At 33.0% G+C, this 27,183-nt stretch overlaps 1 protein-coding gene and 1 pseudogene across 7 annotated transcripts in view; both read right to left on the bottom strand.

Annotated features, from left to right (window-relative positions):
* Positions 1-27,183, bottom strand: part of LOC100917056 (ATP-binding cassette sub-family A member 3-like) — a 242,475-nt gene that overhangs the window by 166,776 nt on the left and 48,516 nt on the right. For 6 of the 7 annotated variants that reach the window (XR_004233331.1, XM_031962329.1, XM_031962313.1 and 3 more), the window contains exons 6-8: positions 19,813-20,072; positions 3,235-3,351; positions 2,737-2,857 (exon numbers count right to left, since the gene is read on the bottom strand). Coding sequence is in view for 6 of the 7 variants with exons in the window: in XM_031962329.1 (XP_031818189.1) it covers positions 2,737-2,857; positions 3,235-3,351; positions 19,813-20,072 (498 nt within the window). In the remaining variant the exon portion in view is untranslated. The remainder of the gene's footprint in view (positions 1-2,736; positions 2,858-3,234; positions 3,352-19,812; positions 20,073-27,183) is intronic. The other variant, XM_031962342.1, reaches the window with a different exon arrangement.
* On the bottom strand, positions 10,713-12,179 carry LOC105749659 (annotated as a pseudogene).

Genomic DNA, 27,183 nt, shown 5'->3' with positions numbered 1-27,183 from the left:
TGTAATCCGCCAAAAAAGTATAGAAAATAATAGATTAACTTACGAGGACAATAAGTTTTATGAACATTCAGGGAGAAATCACTGCAAAGACATTATGATGGTATGAAAAGATCAATGGATTTGAAGTCATGAGACCTGAATTCATATACCAGTTCTCCAACACTTAACAACTGTGTGATTTAATTACTTAAGCTAAGTCACTTAAATTTTCTGATTTTCAGTTTTCTGATCTATAAAATTATTATTATTCTACCCATTTCATTAGGTTTTTCTTTGGAAGGTACTATGCAAACCTTGAAGTGCTAAATATATAAATGTACGTTATTATTAACATTTATATCTGAAAATTAAGAAAATTCAACTAAAATCACTGCTGTAGTCCCTTCTGCATACTTTACAATCCAGTGACAATGGCCTCTTTGTTGTCATTAACATAAGACAATCCACCTCCAAATTCCAGGTTTTTTCACTGGTTCTCTCCCATGTCAGAAATGCTTTCCTCATTTGCTTCTTGGCTTTTTTAGCTTTTTTCAATTCCTAGCTAAAATCCCACCTTCTATAATGTCTCCCAATATCCTTTCATACTGATGGTTTTCTTCTGTGATTATCTCCAACTCATCTTGTATAAATCTGGCTTATACATGGGTGTTTGTCTTTTATCTTCCCCATTAGACTATGAACTCTTTGAGAGCAAGTTTTGGGTTTGGGTTTTTTTGTTGTTTTTTTTTTTTTTTGGTGAGGGGAGAGTTGCCTTTCCTTCTTTCCTTGTAACTCTAATGTTTAGCACAATTTTTAGCACAGAGTGGTACTTTATAAATGTTTACTTGATACTATATGGAAATTACAGCTATTTTATTGTTAGTAAACTATCACCCCTCTTCTCTTCCATTTCCTATACTCAAAAAATCTGGCTCCCAAAAGACAATGTATCCATTGTCACCCTCTCAAGATGAACCTTCCAGCATGCCCTTTCAACATACTGAGTCAGGAGCAAAGAACAATTTTTTAACCTTTTATTGCTACTTCTGGACCCTTTCCCTGTAAGCACTGCCTAGAAGCCTCTTTTCCTTCAAGGATAACTCCACTCAGATCATCTTAACCATATCCTGGTTGTACTTATATTCCAGTTCCCAGATCCATCTTCCTTTCTCAAGATATTCAAATCTCTGGCTCATAGTTCTCTATCCCAACACTTGCTTTTCAAGATTTAAACTTTTTACATATTTATAATCTCCTAAAAATATACATTATATACATATCCATGTTTATATCTCCTAAAGTCGTCTTTCCAGTTTATCAATTTATTAAACTTCCTTGATGTATACCTTAATTCCAGCACAGCTACAGACAGGAATGGTCATTTATTCCATCATCATCTACAAATGTTCAACATTCTATAATTCCTAATTCTGATATTAGTATTTGACCATGATCTCCTCTCTCACTGTACTTCATCCCTTCTTAATCTATTCTGTAATTTAACCCACCTTACATCTCATTAATTTAGGCTTTAATCCTTATTCTGACCTAACTTTTCTCTCTTTGAAATACATATCAACATATTATTAACATTTCACTAATAATATATATTGGTCAGCTAAACTTTACATTGAAAATTTTACACAGAAACCCAAACCATATCATTTCCCACCATCTTAAACCTCCCTGTTATTTCACTTTCTCAATGGAAGATCTTAATTATTCCTTAGAAAATTGAGAACAATCACTGTAGTTCCCTCTTCTTTTCATCTCAAAATCCTCTAACATTCTCCACCGTCTGATAATGAGGTGATTCCATCAGCAGATTACCATCTTAATTCTCTCCCCTTTAATGTCCAATCTCTCTCTATCTACAAGTTCTTTCTTTACTAACTTCAAACATGTTTATTTCCTGCATCCTTAAAAAACCTTCACCAAACCCAAACGAGCTTCTAAAAATACTTAAAATTTGTAATTGTATATTATAGTTATTTGTGTTTGTGTCTTATTACTAACCTAAAAATTCTATGAGGAAATGTTTCATCTAAATTTTAATTCTTCCTTAGTGTCTGTCTGCACACAGTAAGTACTCAAATATTTAATGAATGAATGACTATGAATATAAATATGAAAAGACATTGGAATGCCAACTTCAAATGAATTTGAGAAATATTGAAAGATCATAAATGAGTTTGAGTTTTTCATGTTTAGACTGGAAAAAAGAATCAAGCTATATTACTAATAGGAATGGCAATGAAATTTTGCCAACATTTAGAATGTTAAAAATCCTGTTCAGATGCTTCATCATGGTACAGTGACCCAAAGTCTCCAAAATTAAACTAGCCACTTAGCTATACAAGTTCAAAAGATTTCACACCAAACAATGGAGTATACATTTATGATCTAAAGAAAAGTCTAGCTTTTGAACAAAGTTTGAGGAAACTTGTCCTCAGAGAGTTGGCACTGGATCATGTACTGTTTTTGTCATAGCAACTCCAAGACATTCTACTAGGTTATGTAGGGACTTTGGTATATGGGGAAAGAAGATCCACACTGATAAAAGCATAGATGTGATCAAGTGATACAAAAAAGAATGTTGAAAACTATCTTTACATGTATTTGGAAAAATAAAATACTATTGAGAGGGAAAAACTATCCCCATGGCATCTGTGACATTTAATTTATAATAAGCAACTAAGAAAGTTGTTTTGTTTTATTTTACTGACTGTTTCAACAAAGAAAAATTTCTGTACTTACCTTTATTAAAGAATGTGCTGATCATGAAGCCAAAGGAGATGGAGGATATTGCAAAACACATCAGAAAGAAAAATATCAAAACTGGGTTACTTTTGGTGAATATTGCCATACCATTTTTCACCTAAGAAACATTTATTAAAATATTTTGGTTATACATATTATTCTTGTTACAGGAAGTCAGGAAACTATAGAGTATAAAATAAATTCTTCAAAATTATAGCAATTCTACTACAACCAATAACCATTTCCCAGGAATTAAAACCAAATAAAAAGAAAATCAAACTTCAAAAAGAAAATTAAACTCCACTTGCATCTATAGATAAGAATGAAGGTTACCATAACTCTAATTAGTTGTAGAGGACTATTTTTAAAAAAACAAACAAATATAAAGGATTTGCCTAGAGTTTACAAAGTCATCACAAAATGATTTCCATTATCCATGAATAAAACTTCCCTCCCAATGGAAGATAAAGAAAATAGACATAACTAAACACTTGCCTTGATATGAAAGAGAATAGTGATGAAAAATATAACAATGGAGAAGGTAATAAAAAACACAAGAAACCAGGAAAACCAGTGTAGCCAGTTGTGGAGTCCCATCATTAGCATATACTCCTATCAGGAAAAAAAGAAATTAATGTTATTTAACCTAATAAACAAACCATTAATAAAACTTCAGCAAAGTAAGTGGTCAGATTAATTTTTTGATTCTTATTTTCATTCAGCTAATTCTGAGGGCTTGTGAGAATATTTCTATATATGCAGGCAAGAAAGAAAAAAAGGAATAAATAAATACCATTGATTTTTTCAAGTTTAATATTTATAAAATGAGACCTAGAGAGAGATTAAAGTACTTTCCTAAAATTACACAGGTTCTAAATACCAGAGATAAAATTTAAATTCAAGTTCCATAACTACAAATCTAATTCTTAAAAAAACCCCAACTACACTACACTATCATCTAAATCTTATGCTGTTGTAATTTACCGCTTAAAAACTAAAAGAGAAATATTAAAGCTATGTACACACTACATGCTACAACCAAGTTAGAATATAATTCTTAAAAATGTGGATCTAATCAAACCATTAGCATTTTTTTTATGAATCTACAATGTTCCAGGAGTTATGCTAGATGCCAGAGGATGTAGTGACAAAGATGAAAGAATCTTTGACACATTCTATTAAGGGAGACATGTACATACATATATGCATACTTATGTGTGTATATATAATATATACATATATATATGCATGTCTATATATACACAAAGTATCTACAAAATAACTTGGAGTGGAAGCACTATAAGATGGACACCAAGCCAGGAGAAAGAAAGTTTATTGTTAAATGTACATGCTGTCTCCTCTAATAATAAGTTTTACTTTTGATTTTGTATCCTCAGCACCCAGCATAGTTTCTGACACAAAGCAATGTGTTTAATAACCATATTTTCCAAGAATTATGTTAGAGTTATGTTGGGGATGTATATGGTATTCTTGTTTTAAACATTTCCCTCTCAGTTTATAAAAAATGATCACTACGGAATAATAGTGCCTTCTAAATCTGAGATGTTATTAATTTGTATTATATAAGAGAAGACCCTAGAGGAAGTTTAAACACTGTAATAACAAAACTTATAATAAAAATACTTTACAAAAAGGTTTGGGAGACATGACAAAAGTGGCAAAGTGTTTAAAAGCAGTACAACTGAGAATCCCTCTATAAAACTCCTCCAAACAAATTAGACAATACTGAATCCTAATAGAGAAAGGCAGAAAAAAAAATCACAATGAGACATCTGTTCAACCTGGCTCAGTGCAGGAAAATACAGAATTCTGAAAGGTTCTTAATTCCTCAGAGTCAAGATAAGAGGCATACTATTGGAGGAAGACTCTAGTACCCAAGGAGAGAGAGGTTATGCAACAATGTGAGAAGCTCACTCAAATTCATACCCCCACAGTATACCCCAGAAATATATCAGGATGCCTTGACAAGGACAGATAAGAATTGGCATTTTTGTTATTCATTACTCAATTCAGGGTCACAGATCCAGGGCCAATTGAGGACTTATGCATAACAAGGACTTATGTGGCTTTCCCAAGCAGGGAGCGCTAGGTGGTATATACTGAGAAGGAAGAAATCAAAAATTTGTCACACAGCAACTGTGTGACTTAGAATGAAGAAGCAAAGTGGGATCTCAGATCCAGGGTTTAACCCAGTTTTCATAAGAATAAGCACAGAAGGAACCCCCAACCAAAGGGAAGACTATATTTCTGCTACTCTAAACAAACAGACCTCTCCAGCTGGCTAACAGGCAGAATCTAGCAGTAGTTTCTTTGTTTAAAATAATGAAAATAATAATTCCTCCCAATTACATGTAAAGAGAATTTTAAACATTCTTTTAAAAATTTTTGGTTATAAATTTTCTCCTTCCTTCCCTTACCTACCTCTTCCTTGTAATGATAAGCAATTTGAAATAGATTATACAAGTACAATCATGCAAAGGATATTTCCATATTTGTCATGATATGAAAGAAGACACAGACCCAAAGGAAAAAAAAAACCTTCAAGAAATAAAATAAAAAATAGCATGCATTTAAACTCCATTATTTTTTTTCCTCTGGAGGTGGATAGCATAGCATTTTTCATCATGAGTCCTTTGGAATTATCTTAGAAAATTTTATTGCTGAGAATATCTAAGTCATTCACAGATAATCATCATATAATATTGCTGTTACTACATGTACAATGTTTTTCTGGTTCTGCTTACTTATTTCACTTTGCTTCAGTTTGTGTACGTATTTGCAGATTTTTCTGAAAAGAGCCTGCTCATTATTTGTTACTTCCATTATAATGATATATCTCAACTTGTTCAGCCATTCCCCAACTGATGGACATTCCCTCAATTTCCAATTCTTTGCTGTTACAAAAAGAGGTGCTGTACATATTTCTGTACTAATGTGTCCTTCCCCTTGATCCTGTTTTTTTTTTAATTTATTTGAGATACAGACCTAGTAGTGATATTGCTAGTCAATGGGTATATACAGTTAGATTATTTCCAAATTGCTCTCCAGAATGGGTGGGTCAGTTAACAATTCCACCAAAAGTGCTTTAGTGTATCAATTTTCTCACAATCCTTCCAACATTTATTGTTTCTCTTTTCTGTTTCTAATATTAGCCAATCTGACAGGCACGATATGGTATCTGAGAATTGCTTTAATTTGCATTTCTCTAATCAATAGTAATTTAGAATGTTTTTTTCATATAACCAGATACCTTTGATTTCTTTATCTAAAAATCACCTGTTTATATCCTCTGACCATTTATTAATTGGGGAGTGAATTATATTATTTGAATCCATTGAAACCAAAATATAGATAATGAGAAATTGGGCCTTTATCAGAGATACTAGCGTTAAAAATTGTATCCCAACTTTCTGTTTTCCTTCCTTTCTTTCTTGGTTTTATTGGTTTGGTTCATTTGGTTTGTTGCCTCTTATTTGGTCATAAATTCCTTCCTTCTTTATAGATCTAACAGATAAACTATTTTTTACTCTCCTAATCTGCTGATGGTATTACTCTTTATTTTTAAATCATGGACCCATTTTTATTTCATCTTGGTATATGGTGGAAGATGGTATTCTATCCTACTTTCTGTCATACAATTTTTGTTTTCCCAGAAGATTTTGTCAAATACTGAGGCTGAAATGTGAGTTTTTTTGGCTTATCAAACACTAGATAACTATGGTTATTTACTACTGAATCCTAATCTATTCCACTAATTTATCACTCTTTTTCTTAGCCAGTGTGTCAGATAGTTTTGATGATTATTGCTTTATAATACAGTTTGAAATCCAGTACTAGTTGGCCACCTTCCTTCACATTTGGTTTAATTAATTCCTTAAATCCTTGAACTTTTTGCTCTTCCAGATAAATTTTGTTAAGATTTTTTTTTAGCCTTATAAAATAATTCTTTGGGTAGTTTCATTAGTTATGGCACTGAAAAAGCAAATAAATTTAGGTAGAATCATCATTTTTGTTACATTGGCTTGACCTATCCACCAGTACTTATATTTTCATGATTGTTTAGATCTGACTTTATTTGTGTAAAAAGTGTTTTATAATTGTGTTCAAATAATTCTTGGGTACATTTTGGCAGGAAAATTGCCAATTATTTTATATTGGCCTTTGTTATTTTAAATAAAATTTCTCTGATCTCTTGATTCTGGACTTGATAATATAAAGATAAACATATTTAATATCTAAATGATAATATATCATTATATGTAATATATAATCATTTTATATCATAATATAAATTACACTTACATTTCTTATTAATGTTATATTATAATATAATGTATAATATAAAGAAATGCTAATGATTTATATGTTATTTTATATCCTGCAGCTTTGCTAAAATTAATTATTCCAACTAGATTTTTAGTTGATTCTCTAGGAATATCATCATATGATAAGCAAAGAACAATAATTTTGTTTTCTCATTGCCCATTCTAATTCCTTCAATTTCTTTTTCTTCTCTTATTGCTATGCTAACATTTCTAGTACTTAAATAAGAGTGATCATAATGGGTTATCCTTGCTTCACTTTTTATTTTATTGAGAAACTTTTAACTTATCCCCATTATCATTAAGATTTGGTGATGGCTTTAGATAGCTACGATTTAGTGTTTTGTTTTTGGTCTTTTTTGTATTTATTTATAATTAAAGCTTTTTTATTTTTAACCCTTGCAAAACCATGTGTTTAAAGGTTTTGCAAGGTCACCCCCTCCCTTAAATGGCAAGTAGTCCAATATATATTAAACATGGTAGAAATATATGTTAAATTCAACATATGCATACATATTTTTCTTGGTGCACAAGGAAAATCAAGTCATACTGAAAAAAATGATAAAGAAAATAAAATGCAAGCAAACAAGAAGAGAGAAAATGCTATGATGTGAACCACACTCAGTTCCCACAGTCCTCTCTCTGGGTTAATACTTATTGTTTTAAGGAAAGCTAAATTTATTTCTATGCTTTCTAGAGTTTTCTAATAGAAATGAGTGTTGTATTTTTCAAAAGTTTTTTCTAGTAGTTTTCTGTTACTTAGATCCAAACACAGGTAAGGTAGAGCTTGTAGAGCTCAGAAAAGTAAGACAGAAATCAATAGATGCAATAGATCAGGTAACAGACTACTGAAAGTCTATTAGTCCATGAAATCCTAGAATAACACAATACTTAGTATTCTCAATAAAGCAGAAACAAAACTGGCCTGGACCTTCCTTCCAGAAGCAAAGAAGAGCCCAGTCTTAACACCAAATCTGAATTCAGGTAGTAGGCCTAAAGAATGGGAAAATAAAAAAAGAACCTACAATAAAAACCTATTATAGAGACAGGGAAAGTCAAGTCATAAAATCAAAAGAAGAAAATTACTCCAAAACAACTATAAGTAAAGCTTCAGAAAAAATACAACATGGCCACAAATTTAACTACAATTCCAGAAGGAAATGAAACAAGAGGTTTTGAGGTTAAGACTTAAAATATTTTAAACAATGGTTGGGCTGAAGGGATGGAAAAGGGGGAATAAAGGAAAACTATGGAAAACAGAATTGAAAAGGAAATTATCAGCCTGGCATAAAATATGCAAAACGTTGATCAAAGGACAAATTCCCTGAAAATTAGAATGGAACAAATAGAAGCCAATGACTCTGTTAGTCAACAAGAAATAGATTTAATAAGTTATAATGCTAAGAATTTTGAAGAAAATTTAAAGTTTCTCAAAGCAAAAACAACTGACATGGAAAAGAGATTGAGGAGAAAAGTTTAAGATTCATTGGAGACCAAGATGGATGAGGAAAGAGCCAAAATGGTAGAGTGAAGGCTGGAAGCCCCTTGAGCTCTCCCAGTATCGCTTTAAAACAACATGAACCAAGCCTGCAGAGATTCTGGAATGACAGCCTACAAAGAGACAACATGAAACAATTTTCCAGTCAATATAGGTTGTAAGGACTTCAAGAAAGGTCAGTCTCACTAGAGTGAAAGGGATACACAGTTCAGCTCTGGGACTGCCAATGAGAGGGTCTTAACAACTGAAATACCTCTGTTTTGGCTCAATAAAACAGTATCACAACAGGGCAGTGGAGCAGCCTCCAGTTGCAATGCATAAGGAAAATTGCCACCCTGGGTAACCAGACAAACAACAGGTAGGAGTAGATCAGGCTACCCTCATAGTTGTGAGCAAGTCACCAAACACAAAGGCCCCTGTGATCAAAGTCAAAGCTCAAAACTGCACAAGAAACTTGTGCATTCCCCATGCCCTAGGAAAAGAGCTAAACTTGAAAAGTCATAAAATAGGGGAAAAAAAGAAAGAGAGCAAGTACAACAACAACAACAACAACAAAAACCCACAGAAAGCTACTATGGTGATAGAGAAGACCAAAATACCAATTCAGGAGAGGACAAAATGCCTACATGTGAAACCTCAAAGGGAAATATGAACTGGTTTCAAGCCTAAAGAGTTTTCTTGGAAAAGCTCATAAAGGATTTTAAAAGTCAAATAAGAGAGAGAGAAAAAAATGGGAAAAGAAATGAGAGGCATAAAGAGAGATTCAGCAATTTGAAAAAGGAAGGATAAAAATTGATTGAAGAAAACAATTGCTTAAAAAATACAATTGGCTAAATGCAAAAAAAAAAAAAATCCACCGAAGAAACTAATTCCTTAAAAAATACAACTGGCCAGATGCAAAAACAAATTCACCAAAGAAAACAACACCTTTAAAAGATCAAATAGAAAAGGAGATACAAAAGCTAACTGAAGAAAATCATACATTAAAAAGCAGAACTGGGTAAATGGAAGGTAATGACTCTATGAGAAATCAAGAATCACTCAAATTAAAAAGAACAAAAAAATGTAAAATACTTCATTGGAAAAATTGAACTGGAAAATATATCCAGGAGAGACAACTTAAAAATTACTGGACTACCTGAAAGCTACAATCAAAAAAAGAGCCTTGACAGTATTTTTCAAGAAATCATCAAAGAAAATTTCCCTGATATACTAGAACAGAGGGCAAAATATTCATTGAAAGAGTACATTTATGAACTCTTGAAAGAATCTTACAAGCAAAACTCTGAGAAATACCGTAACAAAATTCCAGAATATAAGATCAAGGAGAAAATACTACAAAACTCCCAGAAAGAAAGAATTCATTTATCAAGGAGCCACAATCAGGATTACCCAGAATTTGGCAGCTTCTACAATAAAAGATCAGAGGGCCTGGAATTCCATACCCTGGTGGGCAAAGGATCTTAAATTACAACCAAGAATCAACTACCCAGGCAACTAAGCATAATCTTTCAGGGAAGAAGATGGGATCTTCAGTGAAGTAGGAGATATCCACTCATTTCTTATTTTATGGTGCCAATTTAAATAGATTTTATTCTCCAGGACAAGAATTGCATTTCCATTTGTTTATTATAGTACTGATAAAGTGCAATGATGTTGTTTATTTTTCTCTTTGCATACATTCAAGTATTCATAATGCCCAGATTTACATAGTAGTTTAAATGTTACTTTTAAACTGCTACTGCCTCAGCTATAAATTTGAGTCTTTCAATTTTTGGAAAGCTGTGTGGAATGCTCTTTCTTCTGGTGCATTTAGTCAACCTCTTCAGCGGTAGGTCCAGAAGTACCTCTGAATTGGGCTGCTCCACTTCCTGGGAACCATTCTCATTTCTCAACTGTCTGGTTCTCACCCAGCCAGTTGATTATTCCATTGTATTTGTCAAGAATCTTTTGTTTGTCTTCATCACTAATTTAGTCCTGTAATTTTTCATTGTTCATGGTAGCCTTCACATTGTAAGCATAAGATTTAAGTGAATTCTTGGAAGACATCTTGTCTCTGTTTTCCATCTTCAGTATTGTATTTCTCTTGCCTCCTATACCATACATTTGATGTTTTCTTTGCTCAGATGACCTTAGTCATTTGTGATGATCTTGTTCTCCTTGTCTGTGCTCTTACCCACAGCAGAAACACTGAAGATGTCAAATGTCACTTTAATCAAAGGAACACCTCTGGGTGCTAGGGGGATTCCTGTGAGCTCAAACTTGCCAAGCATGTTTTATCCTTTGTCATTTATCTCTGAAGAAGCACACTAGGCTGGTTATCAGAATAGATGGTAAAGGCCTGTGTCTGCTTGGTGGGGATGATGGTATTACGTTTGATCAGAACTGTACTAATTCCTCTAGAAGTTTCAGTTCCAAGGGATAGGGAAAAAATGTGCAAGTCCTGCACATTTTCAGATTCATCTCCAGACAAATGGTAGCCTGGACTGCTGTACCATAGGCAACAGCCTCATCAGGCTTGATGCTCTTGTTGAATTCCTTGCCATTGAAGAATTGCAGAAGCTTCTGGATTTGGGGGATGTGAGTGGAACCACTTACCAGGATGATGTCATGATCTGTGATTTTTCTAGATTGACATCTCTTAAGGTCTTTTCCACAGGGTCCAGTGTGTCATGGAAAAGATCAGCATTCAGCCAGTCTGAGGTGATTGATGTATAGAAGTCCGTTCCTTCATAGAGAGAGCCAATTTCAATACTGGAAGGGATACTGGGAGAGGCTACACTTAGCACATTGACAAGTAGTGCACAGATGGTAAACAGCCCTTTTGTTCTCATTGATGATCTTCTTGTGCTTTTGCTGGAATTTGGCAATGAAATGGTTGACCAGGTGGTTGTCAAAGCCCTCCCCGCCCATTTGGTGTCCCCTGCTGTGGACTTGACTTCAAAAATGCCATCTTCAATGGTAAGGATGGAAACACCCAAAGTGCACCTCCAAGGTCAAAGATCAACACACTAAACCATAAGCAATAGCAGCAGCAGTTGGCTCATTGATAGTTCGGAGCACAATGATGCTCCGAGCACAGTGCTCGAGCACAACGATGCTCGGAGCACAGTGATGGTTCCAACATCTTTGTGGTCTGACATTGGGAACTGTATAAGTAGGCTGGTACTGTGACTACAGCATTTGTGACAGTCCTCCTAAGATAAGCTTCAGCAATTTCTTTCATCTTGGTTAAGACATAAAAGATATTTCTTCAGGATAGAAACAAAGGTTTCCCCTTTGTAACTCCATTGGGACTTAGGGACTGTCTGTGTCATTCACCAGCATAAGAGACTAATACTTCATGTCTGATTGAAAACTGCATCATCAAATCTTCACCTAATCAGACATTTGGCATCAGAAACTCTGTTGGTGGATTCTGCAGCTGGATTCTTTTCAGCATCACCAATTAATCATTCTATGTCAGTGAAAGCAATGCAGCTGGGGGTGGTCCTGTTTCCTTGGTCATCAGTAATGATCTCCACTTTCCCATGTTGGAAGTCTCCCACACAATAATAAGTGGTGCCAAGATCAATGCTAAGTGCGGGTCCCTTTGACATGGTTGCTGGGGAGTTGGGGGTTGTAGCTGATTGCTGTGGAGAAGAAAAGGCTGCTGCTGTAATGAAAAAATCAGAGCTAAACAGAAAATCTGATCTTGAAACGCAATGTTCAAGAGAAGAATAAAAAAGTAAAACAGGAAAAAACATATTATGTAAAGGTTAAACTTTAAACAGTTTAACCTTTACATAATATGTTTCCCCTATATGGGAAGATGATACTTGTAACTCTTGAGAGGGAAGTTAGAAAAGTTATATACAGACAGTGTTAATTGATGATAATGTAATGATATTAAACAAAAAGACAAGAGCTAAAAAAAGTATTGTACTGTGAGAAGAGGAGAGGAAAGGTAAAATGAGATAAATTAGATCATATTAAGAGGCACAAAAGGCCTATTACAGTAGAAGGAAAGAAAAGAAGGGGATGAACATGGTTTAAAGCTTAATTCCATCAGATTTAGCTCACTCAGAGAGGGAAGAACATACATGCTCAATTGGATATAGAAATTTATCTTATCCTATAGGGATTATTCTCTCCTTAAGAGAAGAAAGAGGAAAGAAAAGAGAGGGATTGGATATAAGGGAGGGCAGAAATAGTAGATGAAAGGGGTAATAAAAGGAGATGGGGTAATAGAAGGAAGGAAGGCTGAGGGAGGGGGTGGTCAGAAACAAAACACTGGTGAAGGAGGGAGTGGAAAGAGAGAAAAAAGTATATACAAGGAAGAAAATAAGGATGAAAAGAAATACATAGCCGGTAATCATAACTGTGAATGTGAAGGGGATGAATGCTCCCATAAAACAGAAGTAGGTAGCAGATTGATTAAAAACAAAAAATCCTACAATATTTTGTTTACGAGAAAAACATCTGAAGCAGAGAGATACATAAGAGTAAGGGTGAGAGGTTGGAGCAGAATATATCATGCTTCAGCTGAAATAAAGAAAACAGGGTTAGAAATTTTGATTTCAGATAAAGCAAAAGCAAAAATAGATCAAATTAAAAGAGATAAGAAAGTTACATCTTGATGAAATGCTACTTCTTCAATTCTGATGTATGTGGCTCTTTTCAACAATGAAGTGATTCAAGTCAGTTCCAATACTTTTGTGATGGAGAGAACCATCTGCACCCAGAGAGATGATTGTGGAGATTGAATATGGATCACAATATAGTATTTTCCATTTTTTGTTTTGTTGTTTACTTGCATTTTGTTTTATTCTCTTTTTCCCTTTTTTGATCTAATTTTTCTTCTGCAGCATGATAATTGTTAAAATACATATAGAAAAATTGCACATATTTAACATATATTGAAATACTTGCCATCTAGGGGAGAAGCAGAAGGAAGGGAGAAAAAAAAAATTGGTGCACAAGGTTTTGGAAGAGTGAATGTTGAAAACTATCTATGCATATGTTTTGAAAATTAAAAAAAGTTATTAAAAATAACAAAAAAAGCTACATATTGCTATAGAAAATAAAGAAAAAACAATCCTAAACAGATATGCAACAAGTAGTATAGCACCTGAATTCTTAAAGAAGAAGTCAATTATAGGAAGAAATAGATAGCAAAACTATATTAATGGGGGAACTCAACTTCCACCCTCAGAATTTAATAAATCTAAGCACAAAATTAACAAGAAATAAGTTAAGGAAATAAATAGAATCTTAGAAAACATAGACATGATAGACTTCTGGAAAAAACTGAATAAGAACAGAAAGGAATACATCTTTCTCTCAGCAGTACATGGAACCTACACAAAAACTGACTATGTATAAGGACATAAAAATCTCATAATCAAATGCAGAAAGGCAGAAATAGTAAATGCATCTTTTTCAGATCATGATACAATAAAAGTTAAAGGGCCATTGAAAAACAGACCAAAAATTCATGGGAAACTAAATAACCAGTCCTCAAGAATGAATGAATCGAACAACGAATTATAAAAACAATTGATAATTTCATCCAAGAGAAAGACAATATTAAGAAAACATACCAAAACTACTTATGGGATACAGCCAAAACAGAATTTTGTATCTCCAGAGGCTTACATGAATAAAACATTATATATAATATATATATGTATATATATATATATATGTGTGTGTGTGTGTGTGTGTGTGTGTAAAACCAATGAATTGGGTATGCAACTAAAAAAAGCTAGAAAAAGAACAAATTGAAAGCTCTCAATTAAATGACAAATTAGAAACCTCAAAAGAGAGATTAATAAAATTGAAAGTAAGAAAACTATTGAACTAATAAACAAAACTAAGAGTTGGTTTTATGAAAAAAAAAACCTCTTTGATTAATTTGGTTAGAAAAAGGAAAGAAGAAAACCAAATTACCAGTATCAAATATGAAAAAAAGGTTAACTTATCACCAGTGAAGAGAAAATTAAAGCAATAATTAGGAGCTATTTGCCCAATTATATGTCAGTAAAATTGGTAATAATGAAATGGAAAACATTTACAAAAATATTGATTGCCCAGATTAACAGATGACAAAATAAAATACTTAAAGCACCATTTTAGAAAAAGAAATTGAACATGCCATTAATGGATATCCTATGAAAAAGAAATTGAAAAACTATTAATCAGCTCCCTAAGAAAAAATCCCCAGGGTCAGATAGATTTTCAAGTGAACTCTACCAAACATTTAAAGAACAATTAATTCTAATACTATGTAAACTATTTGGAAAAATAGGGGAAGAAAGAGTTCTACCAAATTCCTTTTATGATATAGACATGGCACTGATACCTAAACTAGGAAGGGCCAAAACATAGAAAATTATAGACCAATTTCTCTAATGAATATTGATGCAAAATTTAAAAAATATATATTAGAAAAGAGATTACAGCAACTTATCACGAGGATAATACACCATGACATAGTAGGATTTATATCAGAAAAGCAAGGATGATTGAAGATTTGAGGAAAACTTATCAGCACAATTGACCATATCAATAACCAGACTAACAGACATTATATGATTATTTCAATAGATGCAGAAAAACTTCTTGACAAAATATAACACCCAGTCCTATTAAAAACAATAGAGAGCATAAGAATAAATGAAGTTTTCCTTAAAATGATAAGAACCACCAGGAAGCATTATACGTTAAAGGGACAAGCTAGAAGTATTTCCAATAAGATTAGGGTTGAAACAAGGCCGTCCATTATCGCCACAATTATTCAATATTGTCCTAGGAATATTAACTGTAGCAATAAGCAAAGAAAAAGAAATTGAAGGTATTAAGAGTAGGTAATGAGGAAACAAAACTATCATTCTTTGAAAATGACATGATGATTTATTTACAGAATCCTAGAGACAACTAAAAAACTAGTAGAAACAATTAACTTTAGCAAAGTTGCAAAATATAAAATAAACCCACATAAATATCAGCATTTCTATATATTATCAAAAAAGTCCAGCAGCAAGAGGTAGAAAGATAAATATCATTTAAAATAATTATAGACAATTTAAAATATTGGGAGTCAAGACAAAGCCAGAAAAAAATTACAAAACACTTTTCACACAAAGTTAAATCTAAATAATTGGAAGAATCTCAAGTGCTTGTGGATAGGCTGAGTTAATATAATAAAAATGACAATTCTACCTAAATTGATCTACTTATTCAGTACCATCTCAATCAAACTTCCAAGAAATTATTTCATAGAGTGTTATGGGCCAGAACTCTTGTACTTAAAACAAGGATTTTTACAAGGTACTAACTAAGTGGAATTAATAATACAATGGTCATCTAGTTTAGCATGGTGATTAATAGTTCTCTAGTTCAGTGTTTAAGTTTAAGAATTTTAAGGGAATTAATGAAAAAAATTCGAAATGTTATGGGCCAGAACTCTGAACTTGAAACAAAGTATTCTTACAAGGGTACTACTAATACTAAGTCAGTGGAATTGATAGAGACAATAGTTATCTAAATTAGCATGGTTCAGTATGAATGATTTAATCCTACAAGGAGATGTTATGAGCTAGAACTTGAAACAAGGTACTAATTGGAATTGAGGAGACAATGGTTAGATCTAGTTTAGCACTCATTTAATCCTACAACAAATAATGGCTTCCTAGTGATATAATGATTAGTGTATACTCAGTGTAGAGCATATAAGCAAGAAGCTCTCAGGGCCAGAAAGTACAAGCACACTAGAAGCTCTCGGAGGCTGAGACAAATTCATTCCATCTTCCACCTTTGTTGTGGCTGGAGACTGAAGCACAAATCCTTGGAATTTGGGGAGATTCAGAAGCCAGAGAAGGAGGCAGGAGCTCAAGCTCTTGGAACCAAGGAGAGAGATAGGCCTCAAAGAAAGCTAACCAAACCCCAGGAAAGGAGACAAGACTTTGAAGGAGACAATAAAGGATTTGGACTTTAACCCCTGGCTGCACTTGTGGTGATTACTGAACTGAAACCAAGACTGCTCCCAGAGACTCCAAGAAAATCTCAACAGAGAACATTACATTTTAGAGAGAACACTACAGCAAAGGAAGGTAGCCTACCTATACCAGAATTATAAAGTGACTATTATTAAAACCATTTGGTATTGGTTAAGAAATAGAATAGTGATCAATGCAATAGATTAGGTACAGAAGACACAATGGTCAATGACTATAGTAATCTAGTGTTTGATAAACCCCAGAACTCCAGTTTCTGTAATAAGAACTCACTATTTGACAAAAATTGTTGGGAAAACTGGAAAATAATATGACAGAAATTAGGCACTGACTAACACCAAAGACCCTATATCAAGATAAAGTTGAAATGGGTTCATGATTTAGACATAAAAAAGTGATAGTATAAGCAAATTAGGAGAACAAAGGATAATCTACTTCTCAGATCTGTGAAGAATAGAGGAATTTATGGTAAAAGAAGAACCAGAGAACATTATTAAGTGCATAATTTTGATACCTTGAATTAAAAAGATTTTGCACAAAGAAAACAAATGCAGCCAAAATTAGAAGGGAAGCAGAAAGCGGGGAAACAATTTTTACAGTCAGTGTTTTTGATGAAGGCCTCATTTCTAAAATATATAGAGAATAGAATTAAATTTCTTCATTCCCCAATTGACAAATAATTAAAGGATATGAACAAATAATATTCAGACAAAAGAAATTTAAAGCTATTTTTAGTCATATAAAAATGTTCTTAATCACTACTGATTAGAGAAATAGAAATTAAGATAACTGAGGTACCACTTCATACCTCTCAGATTGGCTAAAACGACAGGAAAAGATAATGATAAATATTGGAGGGAATGTGAGAAAACTGGGACACTGATACATTGTTGATGGAGTTGTGAAATGATCCCACCATTCTGGAGAGCAATTTGGAACTATGCCCAAAGGGCTATAAAGCTGTGCATACTCTTTGAACTAGCAGTGTCTACTGGGACTATATCCAAAAAAGATCATAAAAAAGGGAAAGGGACCCACATGTGCAAAAATTTTTGTAGCAGACCTTTTTACAGGGACAAGGATTAGTTGAGGAACAGCTGAATAAGTATATATGTATAAGTTCTTGTATGGTATATCCATATAAGAAATGAAGAGCAAGCTGATTTCAAAAAAATCTGGAAAGATTTACATGAAATGATGCTGAGTGACATGAACAGAACCAAGAGCACTTTACACAGCAACAAAAAGAATGTGATGATCAACTGTGATGTCTTGGCTCTTTTTTAACAATGAGGTGATTCAAGGCAATTCCAATAGATTTGTGATGGAAAGAACCATCCGCATCCAGAGAGAGAACTATGGAGACTGAATGTAAACTAAAGCATAGTATTTTCACCTTTTTTTTTGGTGGTGGTTATTTGCCTTTTTTTTCTTGTGTTTTTTTTCTTTTGATTTGATATTTCTTGGGCAGCATGATGGAAATATTTTTAGAAGAACTATAAATGTTTAACTTATATCGAATTGCTTGCCTTCTAGGGGAGAGGGGGCGGGGGTGGGGAAGAGGGAGAAAAATTTGGACACAAGTTTTTGCAAAGGTGAATGTTGAAAACTATTTTTGCATATGTTTAGAAAAATTAAATACTATTAAAAATCAAATATTTAATTTTCTACTTGAATAATGTTATCAATAAACTTCTCTGAGTAATATAAAAAAATCTGCTTCATCCTGAGAGTGGTATTGTCCTGTCTTTTAGACAGAATTACTATGACAAAGAATGTCTGTAACTTATGCAAGCTCTAAGTTACTTGGATGCATGTGCATCCAAGACAAGAACTCCAGTTTCCCTACTCTTAAACCAGTGATATTACACTAGTCCTTATGAAATAAAAATTCCCTTCCCTTAGCATAGAAGCTTCGTTTTTAAACTATGAATAGACTATATCTAATTTCCATAGAGAAACAAGGTAAAACAACTTACTAGAGAAAGATGATGAATACATATACCTAGAAAAATCTGACAACTCTCTAGGAAAATTTTATCATTCTACTTACCCTTTGGAATCTTTTTATTATAAACATTCTAATTATAAATAAACTCTTCAAATCCAAACTCCTTAGCTGACCATTTGTTTTCTAAGGCCAAGCTCAAATGCCACCTCTCTAAAGGCTTTTCTACTACCACCTCACATGCTGAAAGCCAATAGTATCAAAGATCATCTCTGACATGTTCATTTTAATGAGTATATTTAATTAAAATGATCTCATCTTAAATTCTGTTTTATATTTCTGTATATATACAGCTCATCATTATTACTCAAATTCCTTTGAAATCAGGGATACATTTTGCTCTTTATTTCCTTTAATGCACAGTGCAGTACATTAGTTAATCATAAAAGATCACTCCTGAATATGAGTAAGAAGCAGATTCATGAAACCTGGAAATAATCCCAACTCAAGTCTTCACTGGACAGAAGGATGACAATTTTTAAAAATGTAACTGATAATGGATTTAAGGGATGAAAAAGAATGCTCATAAGTTATGGCACCTAGGTTAATTTTTGACTATTTTAAAATCAAAATCAGAAATTTCCTTTTATAAACACATTTGTTTCTATACATTTATGTTACTGGGAGTTTGGGCAAAATTGAAAACATGCAATTTTTCTCTGATTTCATTTCATATCTTGTTCAACACAGATAGTGGCTATGATTATAATGTCGTATGGCTAAGTGTGGCATTGTCAATAGAGCCTGAATAAGGAAAAGCTGGTAACAACGAAGTACAAGTGTAGGAGAACCAGAGAGAACTGGAAGTCAAGAATAATGTAAAATGGGTGAGATAACCGATATTCATTCCTAACATCTTTTCACCCAAAGACTGTTTTTCTTATGCATATAAACAATAATGTTAACATATTATAATTGAGATTTATCAGAATGACAATTCTCAGCTTAAGGGGCAATACTCTGAAAAGTCAACTTCAAGACAAAGATTATGTTTTAAGAAACCTAAGCAGTAAATAGTAATGATATTGAAACCAACACACCACATTACCATTATCCTCCTAACTCTAATGAATAATCTTCACTCTGGTAGCTGAACAAGCCACTTAACTGGAGGAGCAGGCTGACCTCATACCTATCATATTAATTTTTCATTAAATTTCTATCTCTCTGTGCCCCATAATGCTTCAAGTCTCTCAGATTATTTCCATCTTAAATTAGGCAGATTACCTTCAGTTTTTTCTCCTTCTCAAGCACAATGCTACGGATGATATTCAGTACAGTGAAAGTAAAGGCCAGCACAAGAAGCAGAGGCAGCATATGCTGTAAAATCTCGAGGAAATGGTCCATAAAGAAAGCTGGATAAGGAAACCTCTTCACAATTAATGTGATTTTGTTAAATATATTGTTGGCAGCTTCTGGTGCATGATACCTCATGATAGCTTTGTTCACAGCATGCTGCACTGCCAAAAATCCTTCTCTGATATATCCTAAATGAGAAAAAAAAGGATGAGGATCATGATAAGTACAATGCAGTTAGCCATTGAATGGCTCAACAATGTTTGCTCACAATAAGGTGAATGATATGAAGGAAACACCCACTGCTAGGTTGTAAAGAATCCCTATCCTACTCTATGAAGAATACATTTCCCTTCATTTCTGACTTCTTTTTCTAATGGATTCCACTTTTAAACACTCATAGAGAACTGGTTCCACCATGATGATACTGCATTCTAATCATCCTTCCCAGCACTGAACAGAGCTTCTCTCTTACCATCTGACAATGGGAAAGAAAGGTCTCCTGAGGAAGAGGCAGAATTATCATGGATTCCCTTGACTATTATCTACCATTTCCTTGTAAAATATCTCTTTCCTCAGTGAGATTGTACCTAGATCATAGTATTTAAGTTCACCTCAGCTCTTGCCCTTTATATGACGAAACAGCAACATACAAGTTGTAGTTAGATTTTGGGATACAAAGACAAACAGGGATGATTACAGTCTTTATCTTCACAAGTGCAATACTTCCATGATGGAGAACTCTAAATTCCAGTGTAAAATAGAATTTTTTTTTTTATCATCCAACCCTCCTACACTTTTCATCAACATCCTGGCTTACAACACTGTCATCCTTTGCCAGACTATCGCACTTGCTCTGACTATATTCTCTTTCCTCATTCTTTAACTAATTCTACTCTATACTATCTTTTACTCTCCAATCCTATAGTAGGACTAAATATGCTAATTTAAGATAAGCAACTATGTTTTGTTAAAGCCTCTATTTTGTGACTAACATGTTATGTAAACCATTTTTCTATAACATAAGGACTTGAGTATTATAGATTGGCAATAATATGTGTCACTCAAACTAGGCAAATAATTGATAAAAATTCACTAATGATGACGGGAAACTAAAGCTTTGATTTGACAGTTTTCTTTCATCATAAGTTTAAATAATTGATCACTTAGATGTAATTTGTAAATACCCTTAACAAAAATCACAAAAACCCACTATAGCCCCAATTATAATTCTCTTTATTGGTTGCAATTAAAAACAGCTGCTTGCATTTTCTGGACTTGGAAATATAAGCATTTTCTGCTCATTTGAGAGTAGTACAGATTAACAAAGAGCTAGAATCTCCCTTTGGAGAGAAAAACATATAACTTTCATTTGGTCATAAAGAACTTTATCATGAGCATCAATATGAGAAACCTTTATTTTAAAAATCAGGCTGGCAGTTTTTTCCTAGAGGGATTGATATTTATATTATTGGATAGCAGTGTATGTATAAATCTCTTGTTTATTTTGTCCTATAGTTGGTTTCACGCTTTGTAACATTGCTGCATTTTACATATTATATATATATATATATACATACATACATACATACATACACAGACACACATATATACACACATATGTGTGTTGTGTATGTATGTGTGTATGTGTATAACTGCATTATTGCTACCATCCAATTCCTCTCACCCTACTCATCTGCTACTGAACATAGTTGAAGAAAGTCAGGCAACTGTACTGATTCTCCAAACATCTCTATTTTCTTCAAGCTACCCCACACACCTCACCTCCTTCTCAACCTCTCAGTTGAGAACCTTGTCTCATACATTACTAAGAAATGTGATACTATTTACTGTAAAGCCTTTCTTCCATATCATTTTTTAACTCCTTGATATCATTCCTCTTTATTCCTTCATTCTAGTCTCTGATGAAAAGCTATAGCCACTCTCCTTGCCAATGTCAATCTCTCTACAAGTACCCTTTTGCCTTGAACAGATAATATCCACTATGTATTTTCCCCATTTCTAATCTTCAATGTCTCCCTATCTACTGATCCCTTTCCTGTTGCATACAAATATACCCGGTTCTCTTTATCTTCAATATAAAACCTCACAAGACCTATTATTCTGTTAGTTTTCATTCTAAAGTTCTTCATTGTCAGCCAAAATCCTTGAAAAAAAATCTGTCTATACTTATTGCCCCTACTTCCCCTTTCACTATCTTCTAAATCCTCAGCAGTCTGATTCTGATCTTGTCATTCAATTAAAATTGATCCTTTCAAAGTTAAGAATGATTTCTTAATAGCCAATTGCCAATGACAACCTTTATCTCACTCACTAACCTTCTTGACTTCTCTGTATTCTTTGACACTCCTGATTACTTTCTCTTTCTGGATATTCTCTTCTCTTGTTTTCAAGACAATTCAATTATTATCTTTATGCAAATTACCATATTGATACAGCTAGCTTTAGCTTTTCTCCAAACTTTTAGTCACATAATTTAAAATTGGATGTCCTGCTTATTATTTGACAAAAACTGCTGAAAAAACTAAGTGATATGTCAGTTGTCTGGCAGAAGTTGTATTTTAGCAAACATCGAGATCTTAAACTGAGATAAGCTCCAAATAAACAAAAAAGATCACATTAATCACATCATTAACAAATTATCTTTGTGACTTAACAATACGGGAATAGTTGAATGCCTAAACAAGTGAGTTGTTTTTCTTCGAAATATTGTTTCCATTCCATAAATTATTCTCCCACTTCTGTTCACTTCAAAGTTTATTTATTCTATCATTTTTCTTTTAAACTGGGACAATTAACTATTTTGTCATTTGTAATTTTCATTCATGACTTCTTGAAATATAGCTCTGATAAACTAGACTTTGATAAAGCTCATTGAGATTCAAATGGAGCTACCTCACCATGCCTTTAAACCCAAATTTCACTGTCTGGACAAAAATAAGTCCCAGTTCAAGCCTTACTTGCTCATTTTTTATTTTTATGGCTCAGAGTAAATATAAATAATAATTGTATCTATTCTGGTCAGAAACTCTGAGGGTCTTCCTTGCCCTGAATGATTCTTTTTGGAAGTAAACTAGGCCATCTTTTGCTTCAGTTCTTACTTTAATCACTGAAGGGGTATTGCCTCAGACCAACGGAGACATAGGAAAGACCTCAGCTTAAAAAGGCCAGAGTTTACCACCACATGTTGGATTATACTGACCTATATATTGCCACTGAACTCTGTGAGTCTGAAATAATGAGGCTGATGACTTTGCACAGCTGTATCTCACCTAAATTTAATTCACTTGCAAGACAAGTCACCTTTCTGATGTCTTTGGTCCTCTTCGAGAATGAAAGACACACAACAACAATGTACATTAATTCATAGAAGCCTTTTCCATTCCTCTGAAACTATTCATTTCACAATTTTTTATAACAACATTTCATTGCATTCATATACCACAATTTGTTTAGTTATTCCCCAAGAAAAGAGCATCTCTTTAAGTTCCAATTCATTTATTTTATTTTTCAGAAATAGAAAATTTTCCATTAGAACTGTTTAGTTGTATCACCTAAGTTTTGGTATATATTTTCTTTTTTTTTCTTATTTACAATGCATTGTTTAGATGTATGTTCAAATTTATTTTATTTTTTATTAAAGTTTCTTATTTTCAAAACATAGCACAGATAATTTTTTTTAACATTAACCCTTGCAAAACCTTGTGTTCCAATTTTCCTTCCCCTTTCCCCACCATCTCCCCTAGATGACATGTAATCCAACATATGTTAAACATGGTAGAGATATATGGTATATATCTTGTAAATAAAAAAGAAATATATGCTAAATCCAATATATGTATATATATTTATACAATTATCTTGCTGCTCAAGAAAAATCAGATCAAACAGGAAAAAAATGAGAAAGAAAATAAAATACAAGCAAACAACAAAAAGAGTGAAAATGCTATGTTGTGAACCACACTCAGTTCCCACAGTCCTCTCTCTGGGTACACAAGGCTTTTTTCATCACAAGATCACTGGAACTGGTCTAAATCATCTCATTGTTGAGAAGACTAATGTCCATCAGAACTGATCATCGTATAATCTTGTTGTTCCCATATAAAATGATCTCCTGGTTCTGCTCATTTCACTTAGCATCACTAAGTCTCTCCAGGCCTCTCTGAGATCATCCTGTTGGTCATTTCTTACAGAAAATAATATTCCATAACATTTATATACCATAATTTATTCAGCCATTCTCCAATTGATGGGCATCCATATTCAGTTTCCAGTTTCTTGCCATTACAAAAAGGACTGCCACAAGCATTTTTGTATATTTTGGGTCCTTTTCCCTTCTTTAAGATCTCTTTATGAGATATAACCCCAGTAGTAACACTGCTGGATCAAAGGGTATGCAGAGTTTGATAACTTTTTGAGCATAATTCCAAACTGCTATCCAGAATGGTTGGATCTGTTCACAGTTCCACCAACAATGTATCAGTGTCCCAGTTTTCCCACATCCCCTATAACATTCATCATTATCTTTTCTTGTCATCTTAGCCAATCTGACAGGTATGTAGTGTTATCTCAGAGCTGTCTTAATTTGCATTTCTCTGATCAATAGTGATTGGGAGCATATTTTCTTAACTAGAAATAGTTTCAATTTTTTCATCTGAAAATTCTTCATATCCTTTTACTATTTATTAATTGGAGAATTCAACTATTCATCCTTTAGGATTAGATTATTTAGCTTTCAATTAATTTTTGGTCTATTTTCCCTTAGCCTTTTATATCATATTACTTTTATTGCATTATAATCTGAAAAATTATATTTACTATTTCTGCCTTTCTGCACTTATTTTGAGGTTTTTATGCCCTAACAGATGATCAATTATTGTATAGATTCCATGAACCACAGAGAAAAAAGTAAACTCCTGTCTCCATATAATTTTCTCCAAAGATCTATCATACCTAACTTTTCTAAAATTTTCTTTACCTCAACTTTTTTCTTATTTATTCTGTGGTTCAATTTATCTAGTTCTGAGACAGCAAGGTTGAGATCTCCCACTATTATAGTTTTGCTATTTCTTCTTGCAGCTCTCTTAACTTCTATAGAAAATTAGATGCTATATCACTTGATACATATATATTTATTAGCATTGATATTGTTTCATTATCTATTGTACCCTTTAGCAAGACAGAGTTTCCATCCTTCCCTCTTTTAATTAGGTCTATTTTTGCTTTTGCTTATCTGAGATCAGGATTGCAACTCCTGCTTTTTTTACTTCACCTGAAGCATAATAGGTTCTGCTCCAGTGTTTTACCTTTATTCTGTATGTATCATTCTGCTTTAAATGTGTTTCTTGTAAACAACATATTGTAGGATTCTGGCTTTTAATACAGTCTGCTATCTACTTCCATTTTATGGAAGAGTTCATTCCATTCATATTCAGTTAAAATAACTAATTCTGTATTCCCTGCCATCTCATTTATGCCAAGTTTTGCTTTTTCCTTTTCCCCTTTCCTCCTCCCCAGTATTTTGCTTCTGGTCACCACCTCCCTCAAACCACCCTCCCCCTTTATAGCTCTTTTCCTCCCACTTCCCTATAAGGTGAGACAAGTTTTTCTGTGAAACCAATTATGTTGGACATTCTCTCTTTGAGCCAAGTCTAATGAGTGTAAGATTCACACAATGTTCACCCCCCTCCCTTCTTTCCCTCAATTATAATAGGTCTTCTTTGCCTTTTAGTGAGATTCAATTTCCTTCATTTTCCTCTTTTTCCCTTTCCACCTCGTTTCTTTTTGATATCACAAAAATCAAATTATTTGATTTTTACTTTTAAAATATACCCATAACAGAGATACAGTTCTTAAGAGTTCTTTGCTCCTTGCTCCAGGATCCCTACACTGCAGTCTAGGCTCAGCAGCCTCTCCCCCTGCCTGATTGAAATAGACCTGTTCTGTATCTTCTTAGGAATGTATTGTACTCCAAATATTTATGGGTTCTGTCACTTCAAAATCAGTTTAGAGGTTTAATCTACTGTTGGTGTGAGAGAAGGTCAGAGAAGGTCAGATACAGCCATTATCTATTCTCCTCCATCTTGGCTCCCTTGGTATATATTTTCATTGCGGTCCTTTTCTTGATGAAATTTTTTACTGTTTGAACAATTTTGTTCTTTGACTCAATAGTTCTTTAACAGTTAATCTCAACTTAAATAGTTATTTAATCTCAAATTATTCTTTTCTTTAGGGGTTCTCTATTGAATATAATTTTATTGCAATGTGATTAGTAAATATATCTTTAGTATTTATTATTTTTTTTTCTTTTCTACATGTTTTGGTAAGGTTTTTTTATTACTCAATGCATGCTCAATTTTGTTCATTTTTGATAAAGGTATCATGCACATTTGGAATATATATAATCCCATTCTATTCCCATTTAGCAATCACCAGAGATCTATCATCTCAAAGTTTTCTGTTCTACTCAAATACTTAATAACTTTTTATGTTTTTGTTAGATTTATCTAGTTCTAAAAGAAACAAATTAAGTTCTCTAACTATTAAAGTTTTATATGGGAAATGTTTTGTTTTAGTGAGTTTTTTTGAGATTCTTATGTGGTGTTTTTATGAATCTTATACAATGTAAACTTCAGAGACAATAAATAAGAGCCATACCCTTTCTAGCTTGCTTTCTTTAGATCAATTACCAAATAAATTTCTTTCTAAATTTTTTCTCCAAGTTTTAGGGTTTGTTCTTGTGAAAGACATTTTTGTATTTCTCTAATTCAACCAACTTTTTTAAAAAAAGTATTTAGTCACTATAATATTAGATTTATCTATATTAAATAACTGATTTATCATTTATCTTCCACGCACAAATGTAATTTGTCTCCTTATTCCCTTTTAATTGTCAATATTTACTTTTATTGAATTTTGATTGCTCCTTTGAGGTTAGCCAAAATGCAATATATTTGGCTTCTAAATACTATGTAAATCTTTGTATTTCAAGTTTGCTTCTTATAAGCAATGTATTGTCAGATTTTGCCTACTAATCCATTATGCTTTCCTTTTCCATATAATATGTGAGTCCATTCCTTTAGAATTCACAATTATGATTACAGTGATACCTCCTACTCATCAATAATTGGTTCCAGAAGGCATAATGAGTTCAAAAACAATCAGTGTAAGATGAATTTTTTCCTATAAGTGGTACATCTTCAGTCCACAGCCTAACTAACCATTCTTCTCCACCCAGTTCCTCAAAGGGGAAAGCAGGATTTTCAGCTTCAGAGAAAATAA

This window comes from Sarcophilus harrisii, chromosome 1, assembly GCF_902635505.1.
Source record: "Sarcophilus harrisii chromosome 1, mSarHar1.11, whole genome shotgun sequence".
NCBI lineage: Eukaryota > Metazoa > Chordata > Mammalia > Dasyuromorphia > Dasyuridae > Sarcophilus > Sarcophilus harrisii.
Note: the sequence above shows the minus strand (reverse complement) of the source record. Positions and strands in the feature narration are given on the sequence as shown.